The sequence below is a fragment of the Eutrema salsugineum genome, unplaced genomic scaffold (assembly GCF_000478725.1).
Source record: "Eutrema salsugineum unplaced genomic scaffold, Eutsalg1_0 scaffold_10, whole genome shotgun sequence".
Taxonomy (NCBI): Eukaryota; Viridiplantae; Streptophyta; class Magnoliopsida; order Brassicales; family Brassicaceae; genus Eutrema; species Eutrema salsugineum.
The window spans coordinates 7,385,121-7,401,414 of NW_006256908.1; the positions used below are offsets into that span (position 1 = coordinate 7,385,121).

The 16,294-nt window shown below is 35.6% G+C and overlaps 4 protein-coding genes across 4 annotated transcripts in view; 1 reads left to right on the forward strand and 3 right to left on the reverse strand.

Moving 5' to 3' along the window:
* The window catches only part of LOC18027591 (RNA polymerase II C-terminal domain phosphatase-like 3), a 5,653-nt gene extending 4,698 nt beyond the window's left edge, over positions 1–955 (reverse strand). The window contains 1 exon segment of the mRNA XM_024161048.1: positions 46–955. Within this exon segment, the coding sequence (XP_024016816.1) occupies positions 46–648 (603 nt within the window). The 5' untranslated portion in view covers positions 649–955.
* Positions 956–1,775: 820 nt separating this feature from the next.
* LOC18027593 (trihelix transcription factor ASR3) lies at positions 1,776–3,591 on the reverse strand. The gene is made up of 3 exons (XM_024147979.1): positions 2,803–3,591; positions 2,671–2,715; positions 1,776–2,230 (listed from the first exon to the last, which is right to left on the reverse strand). Exons 1-3 carry the CDS (start codon positions 3,422–3,424, stop codon positions 1,914–1,916), a joined length of 984 nt encoding a protein of 327 aa, XP_024003747.1. The 5' UTR covers positions 3,425–3,591; the 3' UTR covers positions 1,776–1,913.
* Positions 3,592–8,761: 5,170 nt separating this feature from the next.
* Positions 8,762–10,982, reverse strand: LOC18027594 (mitotic spindle checkpoint protein BUBR1). Its single transcript, XM_006410437.2, has 10 exons — positions 10,752–10,982; positions 10,590–10,649; positions 10,285–10,429; positions 10,033–10,190; positions 9,863–9,947; positions 9,705–9,771; positions 9,572–9,623; positions 9,333–9,495; positions 9,075–9,244; positions 8,762–8,979 (listed from the first exon to the last, which is right to left on the reverse strand). Exons 1-10 carry the CDS (start codon positions 10,946–10,948, stop codon positions 8,916–8,918), a joined length of 1,161 nt encoding a protein of 386 aa, XP_006410500.1. The 5' UTR covers positions 10,949–10,982; the 3' UTR covers positions 8,762–8,915.
* A 2,380-nt stretch (positions 10,983–13,362) lies between these two features.
* On the forward strand, positions 13,363–15,679 carry LOC18027595 (galactan beta-1,4-galactosyltransferase GALS1). The gene is made up of 2 exons (XM_006410438.2): positions 13,363–14,928; positions 15,154–15,679. Exons 1-2 carry the CDS (start codon positions 13,778–13,780, stop codon positions 15,509–15,511), a joined length of 1,509 nt encoding a protein of 502 aa, XP_006410501.1. The 5' UTR covers positions 13,363–13,777; the 3' UTR covers positions 15,512–15,679.
* Positions 15,680–16,294: the final 615 nt, after the last annotated feature.

The window sequence follows — 16,294 nt, forward strand, 5'->3', positions numbered from 1 at the left end:
TGGCTACCCGCACTCTTAAGGGAGGAGCCAGAGAGGACTCTCCAATACACCACGGATCAGTTTCACTTTGTTCTCCAAATCTCTCTCTTTCTGAATCCTATCATCTTCCACTTTGTTAGCACTTGTCAAGACGAATGATTCAGGCTCCATCTGAGCTCTTGCAGCTAATTTCTCATCAGAGGCAGACTCCAAATCAATCTCCCCTTCCTCCAACTCTCCTTCCTCTTTCTCATCATCACTGTCGTCAATCACAATAGTATCAGCACCTTCCCCACTCTTACTCTCAGAGCTCTCTCTTTGCTCATAATCCATTCCCAAACCTTCATTGAGAGGTTTGTTCTGAACAGCTTGAGCCCAAGCAAAATTGTAGAGACCCGAATTGGCGTATCCACGATAAGCAGGATACTTTGTCACCAAATCACGCATTGTCCAAACCCTAGAGCTGCCATTAGATCCTCCTCTTTCTCCGGCCACAGCTCCACCATCGATAACTCCGCCATCAGCCGCCGTAGTCTGCTTAACTTCAATTGAAGTGTTGTTCCCAGAATCGGAGATCTCTCCTTCCTCTACATCCGCCAATACAATCAAATCCTCATCGTTGCCCATCCGATTTAGGGTTCTAGAATAACCAGATCGAGCCACAAGCATGTAAAAATCTCCACACTGCTCAAAAATCAAATTCAAACAAAAAAATCCAACAACCCGATCTGATTTAGAATCCCCTTTTAGTCTCGTCGAGAGACTGATCCCAAAACACGGAAATTAGGGTTCTTTCCGTCGTCCCTTCCAAATTAACGATAAGAAAAACAGAGATCCAAGTTAATTTTTAAGCTCTTTTTTTTTACCAAAGCTTCCTAATTCAAAATTCCCGATCCGAGATTTAGGAACGAGGTTTTCAAATTTCTTCGCTTTTTTTTTTTGGTTTTCAATCCAATTTGGAGATTTATTTTCTCCCGACGCCGAACTTTGAAGAGAATGTTAAAAAGAAAAGGAATAGAGGAAAGAAGAGAGAGAGAGGTTAATGATTAATATACGCGAGAGAAGAGGAACGAAGAGAATCTAGTTGAGGATTGAGTTTAATCTAGACCGTACACGTCAGCGATCCGAACGAAGCAATTAGGTCAGCGCGACGTATGATATGCGCAGATGAGAGTGCGTAATGACGAAAATATCCCTTTATTTACTACTTAAAAATGCTGTCTGAAATATCTAACTTTTTTTAGTCCAAACTCCAAAGTGAGTCAGATCAGTTAAGTTAGCAGAAAATAGACTTTCGTTTCGTACACATATTTTTGGTGGCGGTCAAACACGTCTACGACTTTTATGAAACTGCTACTTGTTTACTTGTCCTTCATCACAAAAAAACTTGTCACAGACATAATAATTTACAACACAAATTTGAGACTGAAATTTTTTGATAAAAAACAAAAATTATGTGAACAAGAAATTTATTGTGTTAAGTCTTTAATGTAACATGGGAACTATATTGATAATACATCAATATTTTTTATAGTAAGGGAAAATAAACATGAAATTTAAGAAAAATCAAATATATGTTTTCTTTGTTTGAATGCCACAAATTATCAACCCATACTGGCCATCAAGATGTCTGAATTATGGTAGTCAAAAGGGCAAAACAAAGACAATTGATGTCCTAAAACAGTATGAAAACTCCATACATAGGATGTCTGAATCCGTCAAAAAGAGCAAAACAAAGTACATTGATGTCAAAAAACAGTATAAATCTCCATGTTTATATAAGAAGTGTATATAAACATGGAGATTTATACTGTGTGGCATCAATATTTCGATCAACAATGGTGGTAAAATGAGAGAAAAAAAAAGGAGAAGAAGAATAATGAGAAGTGATGTTGAAGTAATATACGACTAAATTTACATAAATAGTACTATATCTACAATTTATCTGCGATTTTTGCCACGGCATCTGCGAGCTTATTGAGAACAGCGACTAAGTTATCACCGTGATCTTTTCTTTGCTCCCTGTCTAGTTTTAAGTTTGAATTCTGAACCTCAAGTTGTGCCGCCAATAACTGCCCGTTTCTTTCTAGTATCTGTATCAACTGATTCTGCATGCTTTTTGTCGCTTCTCCTTCTTCTTCTTCTTCTACTTCTTCTTCACCAGCAGATGTTCGTTTACGCTTTCTCTCTTCTTGTGATGTCGACCCAGCTTCCGGGTTAGCTGCTTCTAAATGTTTCTCTTTCAGTCTACCTTCAAGTTCACAATCAACATTTGTTGTGAAAAAAAAACAAGATAATGGAGAGACCCTTTACACACAACTACATAACTGAAACGAAATCATGCACCAGAGGGATATATAGTTGAACTACTTATGTAACACAATTGGTCACTAATAGTGCTGCATTTTTTATAATATGAAACCATCTTTCCACAAAGAAACTCTAGAGCTCTAAAACTAGTTTGTAAAAAGCATATAGATCAAGGTTTTAAGTCTATGGAATAAATCAAAACAAGATTGGATACGAGACACAGAGAGAAATAAAAACATTTATAAGTCCTCCAAAACCAGACCTTTTTATGTTGTTTTGGATCACATATCAAAAGCACTAAGACCCTACACTTCAGTTCCAACCCCAGCACGAGCGATCTAATGGGATGCAAAATAAAGAAGGAATAACAAAAATACAAACCTTGATCTGCTCCACAAGCTGCTTGCTTCTCCTTGTTTATAACATCTTCATCAAAAAATCAAATTTCATTATAAAAAAAATGGAATCTTGTGGATGAACATATAAAACTTAAAACTTTGATCTGGATTTTACCCTCAATCGCTTTGGGAGACGAATTCAACTTATCTGGACTTCTCACCAGCTCTCTCCGATCAACATCAGACAACAATCCCTCCGCCGACGCCGGAGCCAAGCCAAGTGCAAGACCCGGAGGAATCGCCGGAGGAACCACGCCGCCATCGACAATATCATAAACTTCCTTGTCGAAAAAACCAGGAAGCTTCCTCTCTCGGCGAACATCGTTCCTCATAACCCAATAAGAATCCGTCTCCTCCTTAATCTGAGACTCCCATTCCTTTATCTTCTTGTAATCTCCGGCGAGATTACTCCACCTTTTCCGGCACTGAACCGGGCCGCGATTCACGCCGTGACGCCTACAGTAAGATGATACCGAAGCCCACTTCGGCTCCATTTGACCCGACCCGAGAGCCATACCCGCCGCTCTTCCTCGCCGGACTCTGTTCTCCGCCACTCTCTTCCCCTGAATCAGCACTAGGATCTCTTGTCTCGTCCAACGAGGCAACCTCGCCGTCTTAACGCCGTCATCTCCGCCTTCGTTTGACGGCGCACTGTTCTCTCCACCGCCTTGCGTAACGCCGTTACCTTCGCCGTCAACGGCGCTCACTACTCCCAACCCCAGCTGTTCCAGTGCCATTAGATTAAAAAGAAAACGGAATATTCCTCCGTTTCCTTACAACACGTGTTGAAACGGGCTCGGATTTAACGGCGTTATGGTGAGAACATCCCGTTACGGGCGTTTGTCTGAGAGAGCAAAATGAAAGAGGAGAAAGGGTGTTTATTTTGTGAGATAATGACTTTTATGTATAAAAAGCTTTCTTTAATCTTTTTATTGGTTTGTTTGTTTTTTAATTTGGTAACTGTAGATATATTGACCCTTAATCCTTTTATTTAATCTCGGCCCTTAACCCTTTCTTAAGGTTCATGTAGATTTGTTGAATTAAGGGCATAATCAAAGTAGATCTTAATCTTTAATCATTTAGTCCAATTAGGGATTACTTGCTTTGATTGTGCTATTTCCTGATTTTTTTTTTGGCACATCACTATCATCTCCTTATTTATACGGCCACGATTCAATCTCAAAACCAAACAAAACTCAAATTCAATCATTATTATCACAAAAACCAAAATATCATAATATAAGAAAAAGGAGCATACATCTCCTCAACATGAACTTTCTCGTAATTACTAGTATATTTTTTTGTATGTAAAAATAATGGCTTCTCTACAAGTTTGAAAATTGTAACATAGATAATGCATGTGATTTAAACTAACTCCAAAGTTCACATTCATAATGTGATTGGTTGTTTCTACATAAAAGAGGGAGAGAGAGTAAGTAAGTTTGGCGTAGAGTAAGGTATTAAACGCGTCCTTTGGGGATTTCTATTGGCTATTTCCCTACAACAACTATACATTGCTTTACTACATAATCCATATACATGCGTTTTGGTCAATTCCTCCTCCGTTTTTTTTTCTTTCTTTTACAAGTCAACTTATTTGAGAGAAAATGACGACTTAAGCGAGTGTCTGTTTAACCTATTGATCTATAAGAGTTTAGAGTTCTAAGGTTTTTGAGAAATCAAGTTCCATGTTAAGAGTTTTTATGAATTAAAAGTACTGTTTTTTTTTTCTTTTTATTAAGGTTCAAAATGTGTTCGTAAATGTACAAATTTTCTTGACTTATAACTCATTAGTATAATCACATCCTAAAACTAGTTTTTTTATTTTCTTTCTAAAATTATAAGGGTGTTAAAGCAGGTTTATAACCTATTTAAACCTATTTTTGCTGCCAAAAGATTAAACCATGGTAATCAATTTTGCTCAAAAAATAGACATTCAGCATTAGGTTTGGAAGGAGAAAAGACAAACACGATAAGGAAATTTGTGGGTTAAGATTTAAAGAAAGAAAAGAAATATACATTTCGCTTGAGGTTCAAATTTATGATTTGAAAATGTTAACCGATGCAAATGGTTTGGTTGAACAGTTTAGAGGATTTCCTACTTGGTGTTTGAAGCTACTTCGAACTTGTTTCCTGCAACATAAGTAATATATTACATGATACAATGTTTATGCTAGTAAATACTATACAGAATTCTACAAGATGATTTAGTCATGGTTGACAATAAATATATGTGCTTCAGTTCATGTATTTTTCAGGTTGTATTTTTTAAGTTTTGAATTATTTTTCAATATATTTAAGCAAAATTTATTTTTATTTAATCAAATTCTGAATGAGTCGAAATGTTATGGTTAGTTAAGTAGTAGATGCAAACATATTGCAGATAAAGGAACCCTTAAAAGCCCTAAAGGGTAGATAATAAAATGAAATGATGCCCCTACCACTAACTTCAAATAAAATTCCCAACGTTTTTTTTTTGTTCATTTTCCCTTGTTTACCACTCAAAGTCTATCTCCAAAATCGCATCATTGGTTTTTAAACATTTAATTAAATGGCTATTAATGCTTGATTATGTTCTGCCCCCTCCCATCCGCTTAAAGCCACTTTTTTCTCTTTGGAATTTTTTTTGGATGATTTGCATCAATATTACTTCTGAGAAAATAAATTAAGTAACTAACATAGGAAATCAGTCAATTAAGTGGATAGCATAAATCAACGAGAAAAGGTATGTGGAAATGACATTACACCCTTTATTCTCTAAATCTGGATATTACTTTTTCTGACTAAGGTTGAGACCACACCAACTTATCAAAACATTGACGTTATCTGTTTTTTGGAACAATATCAGCATAAACTTTATTGTTACTTTAGCAAACTTTAAACGTTGTTGTCGTCTAGTATTACGTGTACGAATATGTTAATTTCAAGGAGACCTTTGTGGATCAGATAAATAGCCACTAACACAACACCCATGAACCAAATATTCAAGTTTCTGATTTTTAGCGTTATGGTTCGTATTTTCTCAAGAAATTATACACGGTGTCTTTTTGCTCATATCATTTAAAATCTGAGATAGCTCTATGCAATAATTGACTATTTTCATAAAAAATATTTGTTCAGAATATGCAGTTATGTAGTAGACGACTATTTTCATAAAGAAGTTGTATCCGCCTCAGATGAACATCTTCTCATTCTAAAACTATGAGACATTATGGACGATATTTTCTATGGTTGCATCAAGTTGAAAGTAAATAGACATATACCAAGTAGTCACATATCACTTCAGTATAGACATTCTATTCAATTTTATTTTGTTTGTTTGTTGTGTTCATATTTTTATAGTAGACGACTACAAATAGATGACTATGTTTAAAATGTAGGTAGTTGTTGTTGGCCACGATGAGTATGAAGTTTACAACAGAAAAATGGGAGAGGTGTACATATCAAGTTATCGGTAACTTCTTCTTTGCAAACGAGAAGCCTATGGGAGAGGTGTATCTAGAGAAACAAACTAGATTTTGGAGATCCCTTTATGAAAGATCATTCCACCTCGTACCAACTCATGTCTGTTATGGTGTCTCAGAACTACTTCCTCCATTTATACGCTGACCAGATGGTTGACCAAAGAAAATAAAGTTCTCATCCAGAGGAGAAATGAAGGTAACATAGTCAACTATTTAGTGTTTGTAACATAGTGAGCTTTTTATAATGAGTCATAGTTGACTACTTTGTGGTAGAAATGTGGTTGATCCAATTCGTTTGAATGACACAGAGAAATTTGAGGAATACGGCAAAGCTTTGTACCAGGTGTCTTGGAAGGTGTCACAATGGTAACTTTATAGCCACAATTGACTATTTTCATAGAAAATCATTAGCTCAGAGTATATGGATATGTAGTAGACAACTATTTTCATAAAAAGTTGTATCCCCCTCAGACAAACATTCTCTCACTCCGAAAGTGTGAGAAATTTTGGACGATACTTTCTATAGTTGCACCAAGTTGAAAATAAATAGACATATACCAACTAGTCATGTATCACTTCAGTATAGACGTCCCTTTTAATTCTAATTCTTTTGTTTGTTGTGTTCATATATTTCTAGTAGACGACTACTAGTAGGTGACTATGTTTAAAATGAAGGTTCGTTTGAATGACACCGAGACGTTGACTACTTTGTAACATATTTCGATTAGATAGATAGTACTCCAAATCGATTATTAGTAGTTGTCTAATTTCTCCATAAACTCTAAGTTGATTCTAATACTTAAGTAAGTATTAATAATTGTCTATTTGGATTAGATAGCTACTACTCAAAGTCAATTATTGGTAGTTATCCATTTTCACTGACTCAAATAATTCAGGGTAGCGCTTCATTAAGTTGAACTGTTTAATGAAGGCAGATAGGTTGAGCGCCTTGATGAGAGATGATTCCTTGAATGTTTTGTTTAAAACCTTACATGAACAAGCAAATGAACAAGCATCATTTGCAGAATATCAAGCAACCCTTACAAAGACATCAACGAGTGCATCGCGAATCTGGAGAAGCACATTATTTGCAAACAGTGTGGGTTCATATTGTCGAAGAGAACACATATTCCTACAAAGGAAAAATGGCAAAAAGTTAGCTATTGTTATAACATAGTTAACTACCCATAGTTATATTGGTAGTTGGTTATATGTGCATAGTAGTTATGTAGACTAACTGAATATAGAGTAGTTATTTATTGTATCTGTTATAGATGATAAGAGTAAACGATTATTAATGATTATATTCAATGTATTTACTATTTACTCAGTATGCATAAAAAAATAGTTAACTATTCTAAATCTACAAAATCAAGAGAACCAGATATCAATAACAACAAAAAAATGACGGAACTGTTAAGACGGATGTCGACTACTCAGATCTGAAAGCGTAGATCTGGATATTTATAAGACGGATGAGAATGAGAGTGGGCTGGTAAAAAATACCAAAATCATGAATCACTAGAAATGGACTATGAGACAAACGTTTATGTGTCCAAAAAGAGGAAGAATAACGAGAAATCTAGCTGAGAAAAATTAAAATTCTAGATCCTGGAAATTAACGACGATGTATGCGGGTAACTGCGAGTAAAATCAGATAACATTCAAATTACGAAACAATAACAGAGTTGAAGTAGATGTGTCAACGACTAAACATGTACCTTTCAATATTCGCTGTGGATGAAAAAGGCGGTGGTTCACAAGATTTGTCCACCATGTTCGGAGCTTTAAACCGCAGTAATATAAAGATTCGCCGTGTCAAATTCCGGTTGATCTTGACGGAAACGGGGAAGCAAGATGGATAGTCGCCGAAATAAGAGAAGAGGGGATATGGGTGTGGTAGCAGTATTTAGAAATTCATGAATGAATTTCTAAGACCTAAGCTTGACTATAAATGTGTGGGAAAGTAATTTAAATTAAAGTTGATGAAAGAGAAAGCTGTCAGAAAAAATGAAAATGTAAAAACGTATATATTATCATTCTCAAGAGATGTTAGAATAGAAAAGAGCTGAGGGGGTTTATAGTATTTTCCATACCATAAAAATTTTAGTTTTCAGACACCTAAATAATCTTGTCGTGTTGCTATGCCACCAAATTTCCCTTTTTTTGGGAGGAGTGCCCAGTCTTTGTAATTTGTTCCCATACTATCACAATGAAGGTCTACAAATTTTAAAAGTTTAAAACAAAAAAGAATTTCTCTATTCTGTAAAAAATATCGTCATAGTGATTCCTTAATTTAAAGAATCATGTGGATAAACATAAAGTACTATGTTGATGCAAAGAGTAATAACATACTCAACTAGTAAGAGGACGTTTAAGGATACAATTAAAGCATAAGACTGAAGGTGAATCTGCTACTCTCTCAGGCGATCAAAACACATGCTGATTCTTCTTAAGAGGTGTCTTTGGAGAGGTATACACGGCTCGCCGAATGAATCTCAACCCTACCTTAAGTGATTGTAACAAATATTTTTTTTATATATTTCTGTATTTTTATTACTTTCTGTATTTGTATGTAACTATGGATTCAATAATAAAGATAGATGTTTAAGAAAAAAAGGCTCATCAAGGTACACAAATCTCAGAAAATCACAAAACACAAATCCAAATAGGCAAATTACAAGGAGCTTTATAGACAAAAGCCTCAAATTCAAATCAGAAGATCGTGTCTGTTATAGATTGTTCGTAGAGATAATACTCATCATCATCGTAGGAAGCTGTTGGATGGGAAATGCCTTAAGGGGTTCTGTCGCAGCAGCTCTGTTTCTCTACAGTTTTTAAAGGAAACAATGTTAGTAATACAATGTCAGGAGATAATGTTTTTTTCTTTCTTTGGTGAATTAAGAAGGGCTTTTATGCTTACTTTTTTATCTCACGGCCATCATTAAGGGGCAGAACGTTTGATGACGATGAGATGGTTTCAGTCTTCTTCTTCTTCTCTCCTCCCTCTTTACATTCTTCTTCTTCATCGACAAAGACCTCAAAGGTGGAAGCAGAGGCTGTTGCAGTTCTCACAATGGGTTTCTGAGGAACCTGTGAGGATATATATAAATGCGGGTTAAGTGATCAATTTACAGAGAAAAGTTTTTGTTTTGGAGGTAAAAGTAGAGGGAAAAAAAACCTTGAATGTTGCCCATTTTCCAGGTAAAGAATTGTTTTCTTTGTTCCTCTCTGCTCGGCCTCCGAGCATGAGCCAGCTACCAAACTCTGGTTTTGACTTGTCTAACTGTGTATTATTCCCTGGTGTAGTGTCCGCGTAGATAGGGAAAGTTGTCTTGGAGGAGCTGCACAAATCATAGCTTAAAGGTATGAGTTGAGTTGAAGAAAATAGAGAAATAAAGAATCAATTAAAATGCTTACTGATTCGACTTTGGTTTTTTGGCTTGTGGTCCTAACGCCTGCCTTCCTGCATCTATTAGAAACATTGTCATGTAAGAAGAAAAGATTTTCAAAAAAATTTCAGTGATTTCTAAGTAAAGCTAATGTGACTCACTATTATTATCTCCCCTGGACAATAATGTGCCAAAGCTTCTTGACGGTAAGTCATTCTCCTTAGGTTCCTGCTATTAGGTGGAAACATTAGCAATCATGAACAAAACCTTAGAGGCATTAAAATAATCAGTTTTACATAACGGAAAAAACTGTTCTTACTTCATCAGCTGTTTTGAGCCTTGTCATAGTTCTAACCATGAATTTCTTGTATGCATCATTCAACTTTTCCATTGGCTTTGCATTTCTGCACAAAGTTTCAAACTTTCAATCAGACCATGGGACAAAACCTGTATGTGAACTATGAAGGAGAAGCAATATGGAAGATTAACCTGGAGATACCGAGATTGAAGATCTCGTTCGCAGTTTTCACCTTAGACTTAAACTCCATGTGCAAGGCATAAGATATGTAGTACACAGCATGTGTCTTCCCAATGTCATTCACCTCCAAAAACTTGTAAATCACTTCTGCATCAGCACAATGCTCCGCCTTCAAGATAACAAAATAAAGTCACCACTTTAACATAAAACAAAAAAAAAATGTATTTGAAGGAATAATAAGGAGCTTAAAGAAGAAACATTACATATTCCAACCAGATTTTGAGATAACGAAGATCATCCTTGTAACGTTCCGAGTGCCAGAACTTGCGAACGCACTGCTCGTATATCACTAACAGCCCCGAGCATTCTCCTCCTTGTGGAAAAGCTTCTTGCACCCATTTTATACACCTTTCCACAGAACAGTGAAAGAAGCTCAGATTAAGAGATTGGGACAGTTCAGTCTAGAGACGAGCACAAACATTCCAAATCTAGCAATAGTCCTAAAGCTTGCAACTTTCAAGAACCCAATCAAGAAAGTTAAAAATTAAGAAAAGATGAAGGAACTCACTCAATCCAAGGAGAGAGAGGGTCATCTCCTTCGTAGTCATCGATGGCTTCAATCAACTTCCTAATAGAAAATCAAAGAAGACAGCAGATAATTAAAGATAATAAAATTTTGACCATTTCTATTGAAACCCAAGAGCATACGTGTGAAATTGAATGGCTATACCTTCGTTTATCGACGAGATCCTTCTTCAATTGGTGGTCGGAGTGAGATTTGAGAGCGTGGTTGAGTTGACGAACATTGCGTCCTCTCTTCAGTGGCCGGACGTTCTCCTTGAAAAGCTCCCACTCAAATCCGGTCTCTTGCTTGGAAGCAAGAAACTCTGACTCTGGATCTGAGATCTGAACACTCGTTTCCGCCATAGTCGCTTCTTCGCTTTACAATTTTGAAAATCAATCGGAATATAGCCGTTTGTTGTTTTACTCAAACCACGACCTTGTGAAATCATATACGCGCAAACCTACGGGAGCGTGTAGACGGGCCCGCATTTTTCTTGGGCCTAATTTAGATGGGCCATGTTTTTTTGTGTTTATAGCTTTGTTGAAAAAAACATTTATTTAATTTTGTTAAGTATGTGAAATAAGTAGATTTATCATTTTTTAAGTCTGTTAAACTATGACTGTAACTTTGAAAAAAAAGTAAAAGCCACATTTTGAGGTTTTTTTAAAAAAGTGTCGATTTACAAAGAAAAAAGGAGAGAGAAGGCTGTGAGATTTTTTAGGATGGAAGTTATGACTTTTAAAACTTTGAATCATTAAAGTTTGATTGGTTAAAAACTGGTTTTAAAAACTTTATTTTTGTTTCAAAGCCCTAAAAGCCTTTAAAATTAATTTGCCAATCAGACTCTAAGGGGGTGTTATTCAATCATGGTTTTTAATAGAATTTAAATCCAACAATAATTTACTATTATTCAACTAATGATTCTAAATAATGTTTTAAAATCAAGTGTTATTGGTTATTTTGATTGTAAATCATATTTAAGAGGTTTTAAAGTTTGGTCTTTATTCAATAAAGATTTCAAATCTTTCATTAAAATCCAGTGTTATTCAAAACTAAATAATTTTTTAAAATCTTTGTACATTAAATCATTTCAAATAAATTCTAATAGAGTTTTATGAGTAAATTATTAGAATCAAAATCCAGTGTATATTGCAGAGATTTTAGAATCTAAACAAATGAATCCATCAAACTGATATCAACTTTTAAATCTAGAAGATTATAAAACATAGAAAATTCATTCTAAATTCATAATTGAATAACACCCCCTAAGTTGTTTGACTGTCAAATGTTGATTTCTAACAGAGACGTTAAATAAAGTGATTAAACTAAGCATCGCAATTTCTTGCATTATATCCAAAAATCCCCGAACCAAAAAAAAAAAACTAAGGCAGTCTTCGGTGTGCTAATGAGAATTCCAAATTTGAGACAAATATTTTCTCGGTGAGGGATTGACATGTGATGCATCCCAAAAGAAACAACGCCTTTGCCGAATATAAAACGAACAAAAATTTTAGGATACATAACTTTTGATTAGACTTAGTAAAATGCCATTTAATCATTATAAATCTTTGCAAATTTGCTACAAACATATTGTTATTCGATGGTTTTTGAATTTTGATAATACCAATCAAAGCCAAATATAAGGAGAAGGTGTACATATTTAGTTTTTTGTACCTTCTTTTATTATGAGCATAATTTACTTTTGCCTTGAAAGCTAAAACTGTTCTTCCATAAGGCTCACTTTGTCGATCAGATTGTCAGAAGATTCCACAAGGGACGATCACATATAAGCGTTTTACACGCTAAAGTAGGATGGTCAATCATGTACTGAAAGATTAATTAAAAGTTGTATGAAGTCTATTACTTGGAATTTAATTGTAACAACTTCGACCGACAAGATTGAGAAAACAAATACTTAAACTTTGACAGAAAATCAAAACAAAAGAAAAAGAAAAATGAGATGACGAAAAGACAGACAATATATGTGGGCATCCTTAAGTTTTCTTACGCGACACATCACACATGATCTCACTTATTGACGTTTAAAGGCTTTTTTTTTCTAATGTTAAGAGTTGACATTCAAGTTCCCAAAAAGCAGTCTTAGATGGACTTATGTGATTATCAAACTTCGTATTCGCATTCAATTTAAATTCGATAGTTATGATTAAGACTAAAAGCATTGCCGTACTTTTAAGAGTTCCATAATTGGACGAAAAATCATGTTTTAATCAATTTAAGGGGTGATGATACTAGTCTAAGCATTACATTAAAGATATGAATTTATGGTGAATATTATATTTAACCATTTCTGTTAGTTGTTGAAGTGTAAACTTGTATGCAAAATAGAAAAAGCGAACATCAGGTCATCCTTTTTTTTAGGATACTCTTTAGTCCTTTAAGTACATAGATATAGCGCAACTTTTTGACATATAATATTTGTTGAAACAAGAGATCCGTTGTCTATTAAAATACGTTAAATGCTCTTTTTGGCTGTAAGATGGAATGAGTCTAGAGTTCACTGAATTCTACTTTTAAGTGAGTATTTTGATGTCCATTCTACTGTCAAATTGAGTTTTCGTTGACAATGGATTGACTCTCGAATTTAGACTTTGAATAGTAGCAAGTCAGTAAGTGGTCAAATCGATATTTAACAAACGTAACAAACACTTAACAACTGATATATATAGTTATAGATTATACATTAAACATTTTATGTGGCACACTAACTCTTTAGTCTTTAGTCTTTTAGTGAAGCCTATTATCCACATTTAGCTTTTCACTTTTGCAAGCACCAAAAACAAAAAACAAATAATTCAAGTTATCACCGTTACGCCAACTTGGCACGACTCGTGGGGGCTCCACAAGCTATCAATTGGGAGCCAGCAATTTAAACAGACGATCCAACTTTACACAATGTGTTATTAGATGCAGTGTCGTTTTCGTAAATCATTAGAGATCCAAGCCCTATATTTATATTATATTAAAACAACCTCCACACTTTACATTACTCTACTCATCAGACAGCCACGAGTCTCTCTCTCTCTCTCTCCCTCTCCATTATCGAACGCCGTGTCGGCGAAGCCACGAGTCACTTCTCTCTGACGCTTGTCGTCATCTTTTCTAACTATCATTGTTCGAAACTGAAACGGTGCGTTTTAACCTCACCGGCGACGGAGAAAAAAAAATAAAACATGAGGAAGGATGTTTCGCCGCCGGTTTCGACCACCACCGTAAGATTCCTCGTCGGATTCGAGAAGAAGCCATTGATTGCTACATTGCTAGCTCTCTCCCTCGTCATGATTATCTGGAACCTTCCTCCTTACTACCACAGCCTCATCTCCACCGCTCGTCCCTGCTCCGTCTCTCCCGTCGCCGTCACCACCACCACCACCACCACCATCCTCTCCTCCACATCATCTCCGTCACCTGAAAATTTCACCGCCTTCTCCGCCACACCGGTTACTTCCCAGAAGTACGATTCGTCTCCCTCAGATCCGAACAAGCGCGTTTTCCAGCCGTTCGGAAACGCGGCGGCGCTTTTCGTCCTCATGGGAGCTTACCGCGGCGGTCCGGCGACATTCGCCGTCGTCGGACTCGCCTTGAAGCCGATCCACACATTCGGCAAACCGTGGTTCAAGTGCGAGTGGTTAGCGAGCAACGGAACCTCGATTCGAGCTAAAGCAGTGAAGATTCTTCCCGATTGGGGATACGGACGCGTGTACACCGTCGTCGTCGTCAATTGCACATTCCAATCGAACCCTAACTCCGACAATTCCGGAGGTAAACTCATCCTCAACGCTTACTACGGCGAGTCTCCGAGACTCTTCGAGCGGTTCACGACGATGGAGGAATCCGCCGGATCTTACGACGATTCCAAATTCTCGCCGCCGTATCCGTACGATTACTTATACTGTGGCTCGTCTCTTTACGGGAACGTGAGCTCGTCGCGTATGAGGGAGTGGATTGCTTACCACGCTTGGTTCTTCGGAGACAGATCTCACTTCGTCTTGCACGATGCTGGTGGTGTTTCGCCGGAAGTTAGGGAGGTTCTTGAGCCTTGGATTCGTGCCGGGAGGGTCACGCTTCAGGATATTCGGGATCAGTCGCAGTATGATGGATACTATTACAATCAGTTCTTGATCGTTAATGATTGCTTGCATCGGTATCGTCACGCTGCGAATTGGACTTTCTTCTTCGACGTCGACGAGTATATCTATTTGCCTGACGGAAACACGCTTGAATCGGTGCTCGCTGAGTTCTCGGTTAATACTCAGTTCACTATTGAGCAGAATCCAATGTCTAATGTTCTTTGCTTAAACGATGCCTCTCAAGATTATCCCAGGTATGGTTCTTTGAGCCCCCTTATATTGCAAAACTGTCAGATTTTTGTGATAGGATTTTGGAAATCTTGTTGAATAGCTTATGGTGAATGATTAGGATCGAATCTTGATATCAGATTACACTTTGATTCAATTTTTGTAGGCAAGTTTCTAATGTTTCTGTATATAAAGGGGTTATGAAAAGGAACACGCTTGTTTTCTTGTTTATATGGGCGATTTTTTTGCAGGCAATGGGGATTTGAGAAGTTGCTATTTAAGGAATCAAGAACAAACATACGGCGTGATAGGAAATACGCGATTCAGGCCAAGAACGCGTTTGCGACAGGAGTTCACATGTCTGAAAACGTAGTAGGGAAAACACTACACAAGACAGAGAAAAAGATACGTTATTACCATTACCACAACACCATAACCGTGCACGAGGAGCTTTGCAGAGAGATGTTACCTGTTTCGGCCAAGAACAACGTGACATTTTACAAGAAGCGTCCATTTGTGTACGACGATAACATGAAGAAGCTAGTGAAAACGGTTAAAGAGTTTGAGAAGAAAAAACTCGGGACGGAAGTTGTGGAAAATTTCTCATGACCAGATATAATAAACCTAGTTCCTCTGATAAGCATTTTGTGTATAAAGGTATAGTTGTTACCGTTTACTTGTATCATTTTTCGTTCTTGTTTTGTCCTCTTTTTACTATTTCATTAATAACTTTTATCAATACTAGGAAAGAACCCGCGCATATGCGCAGTTTTATTTTAATTTATATTTAAATTATACATTTTAAAAATTTTTATTAAATTTTATTTTTATTATCAATTTTTGCTTTTAAAATATTTATAATTTCTTTGATTTTTTTATAACATATTATTTGTAACTATTCTACACAGTTGTACGAAATAGTCCAAAATTTCTCCCATTATAATAAAGAATTAAAAACCTACTATTTAATTTCTGTATAAAAATATAATAGTTCACATAAAAATATAAGTTGAATACCAGAGGAATATTTATTTGTTTTTCCATCTTCATATTCTTTTTATTGTTGTAAATCCTACTAATATAATATTTGTCAACTTTCTCAATATACAATTTTGAGTTTTTTTGTTATATATATTTGATTGATTCCTAGTTTTTTGTATCAAAAAAACAATTTATGACATTTTTATATATTCTCTTATTTTTACTATTATTTTTTATATTTTTTATCTCTTTAATCTTTTATTAATATATTCAGTTTTATAATTTTTTTCACTTGCATTAAAATTTAATTATTTTTTTTAGTTTAAAAATGAAATTTAAATCATTTGAAAAAAGAAAATAGAATGGTGCATTATATTATATAATATTTATAAATTGTAATATATTTAAATT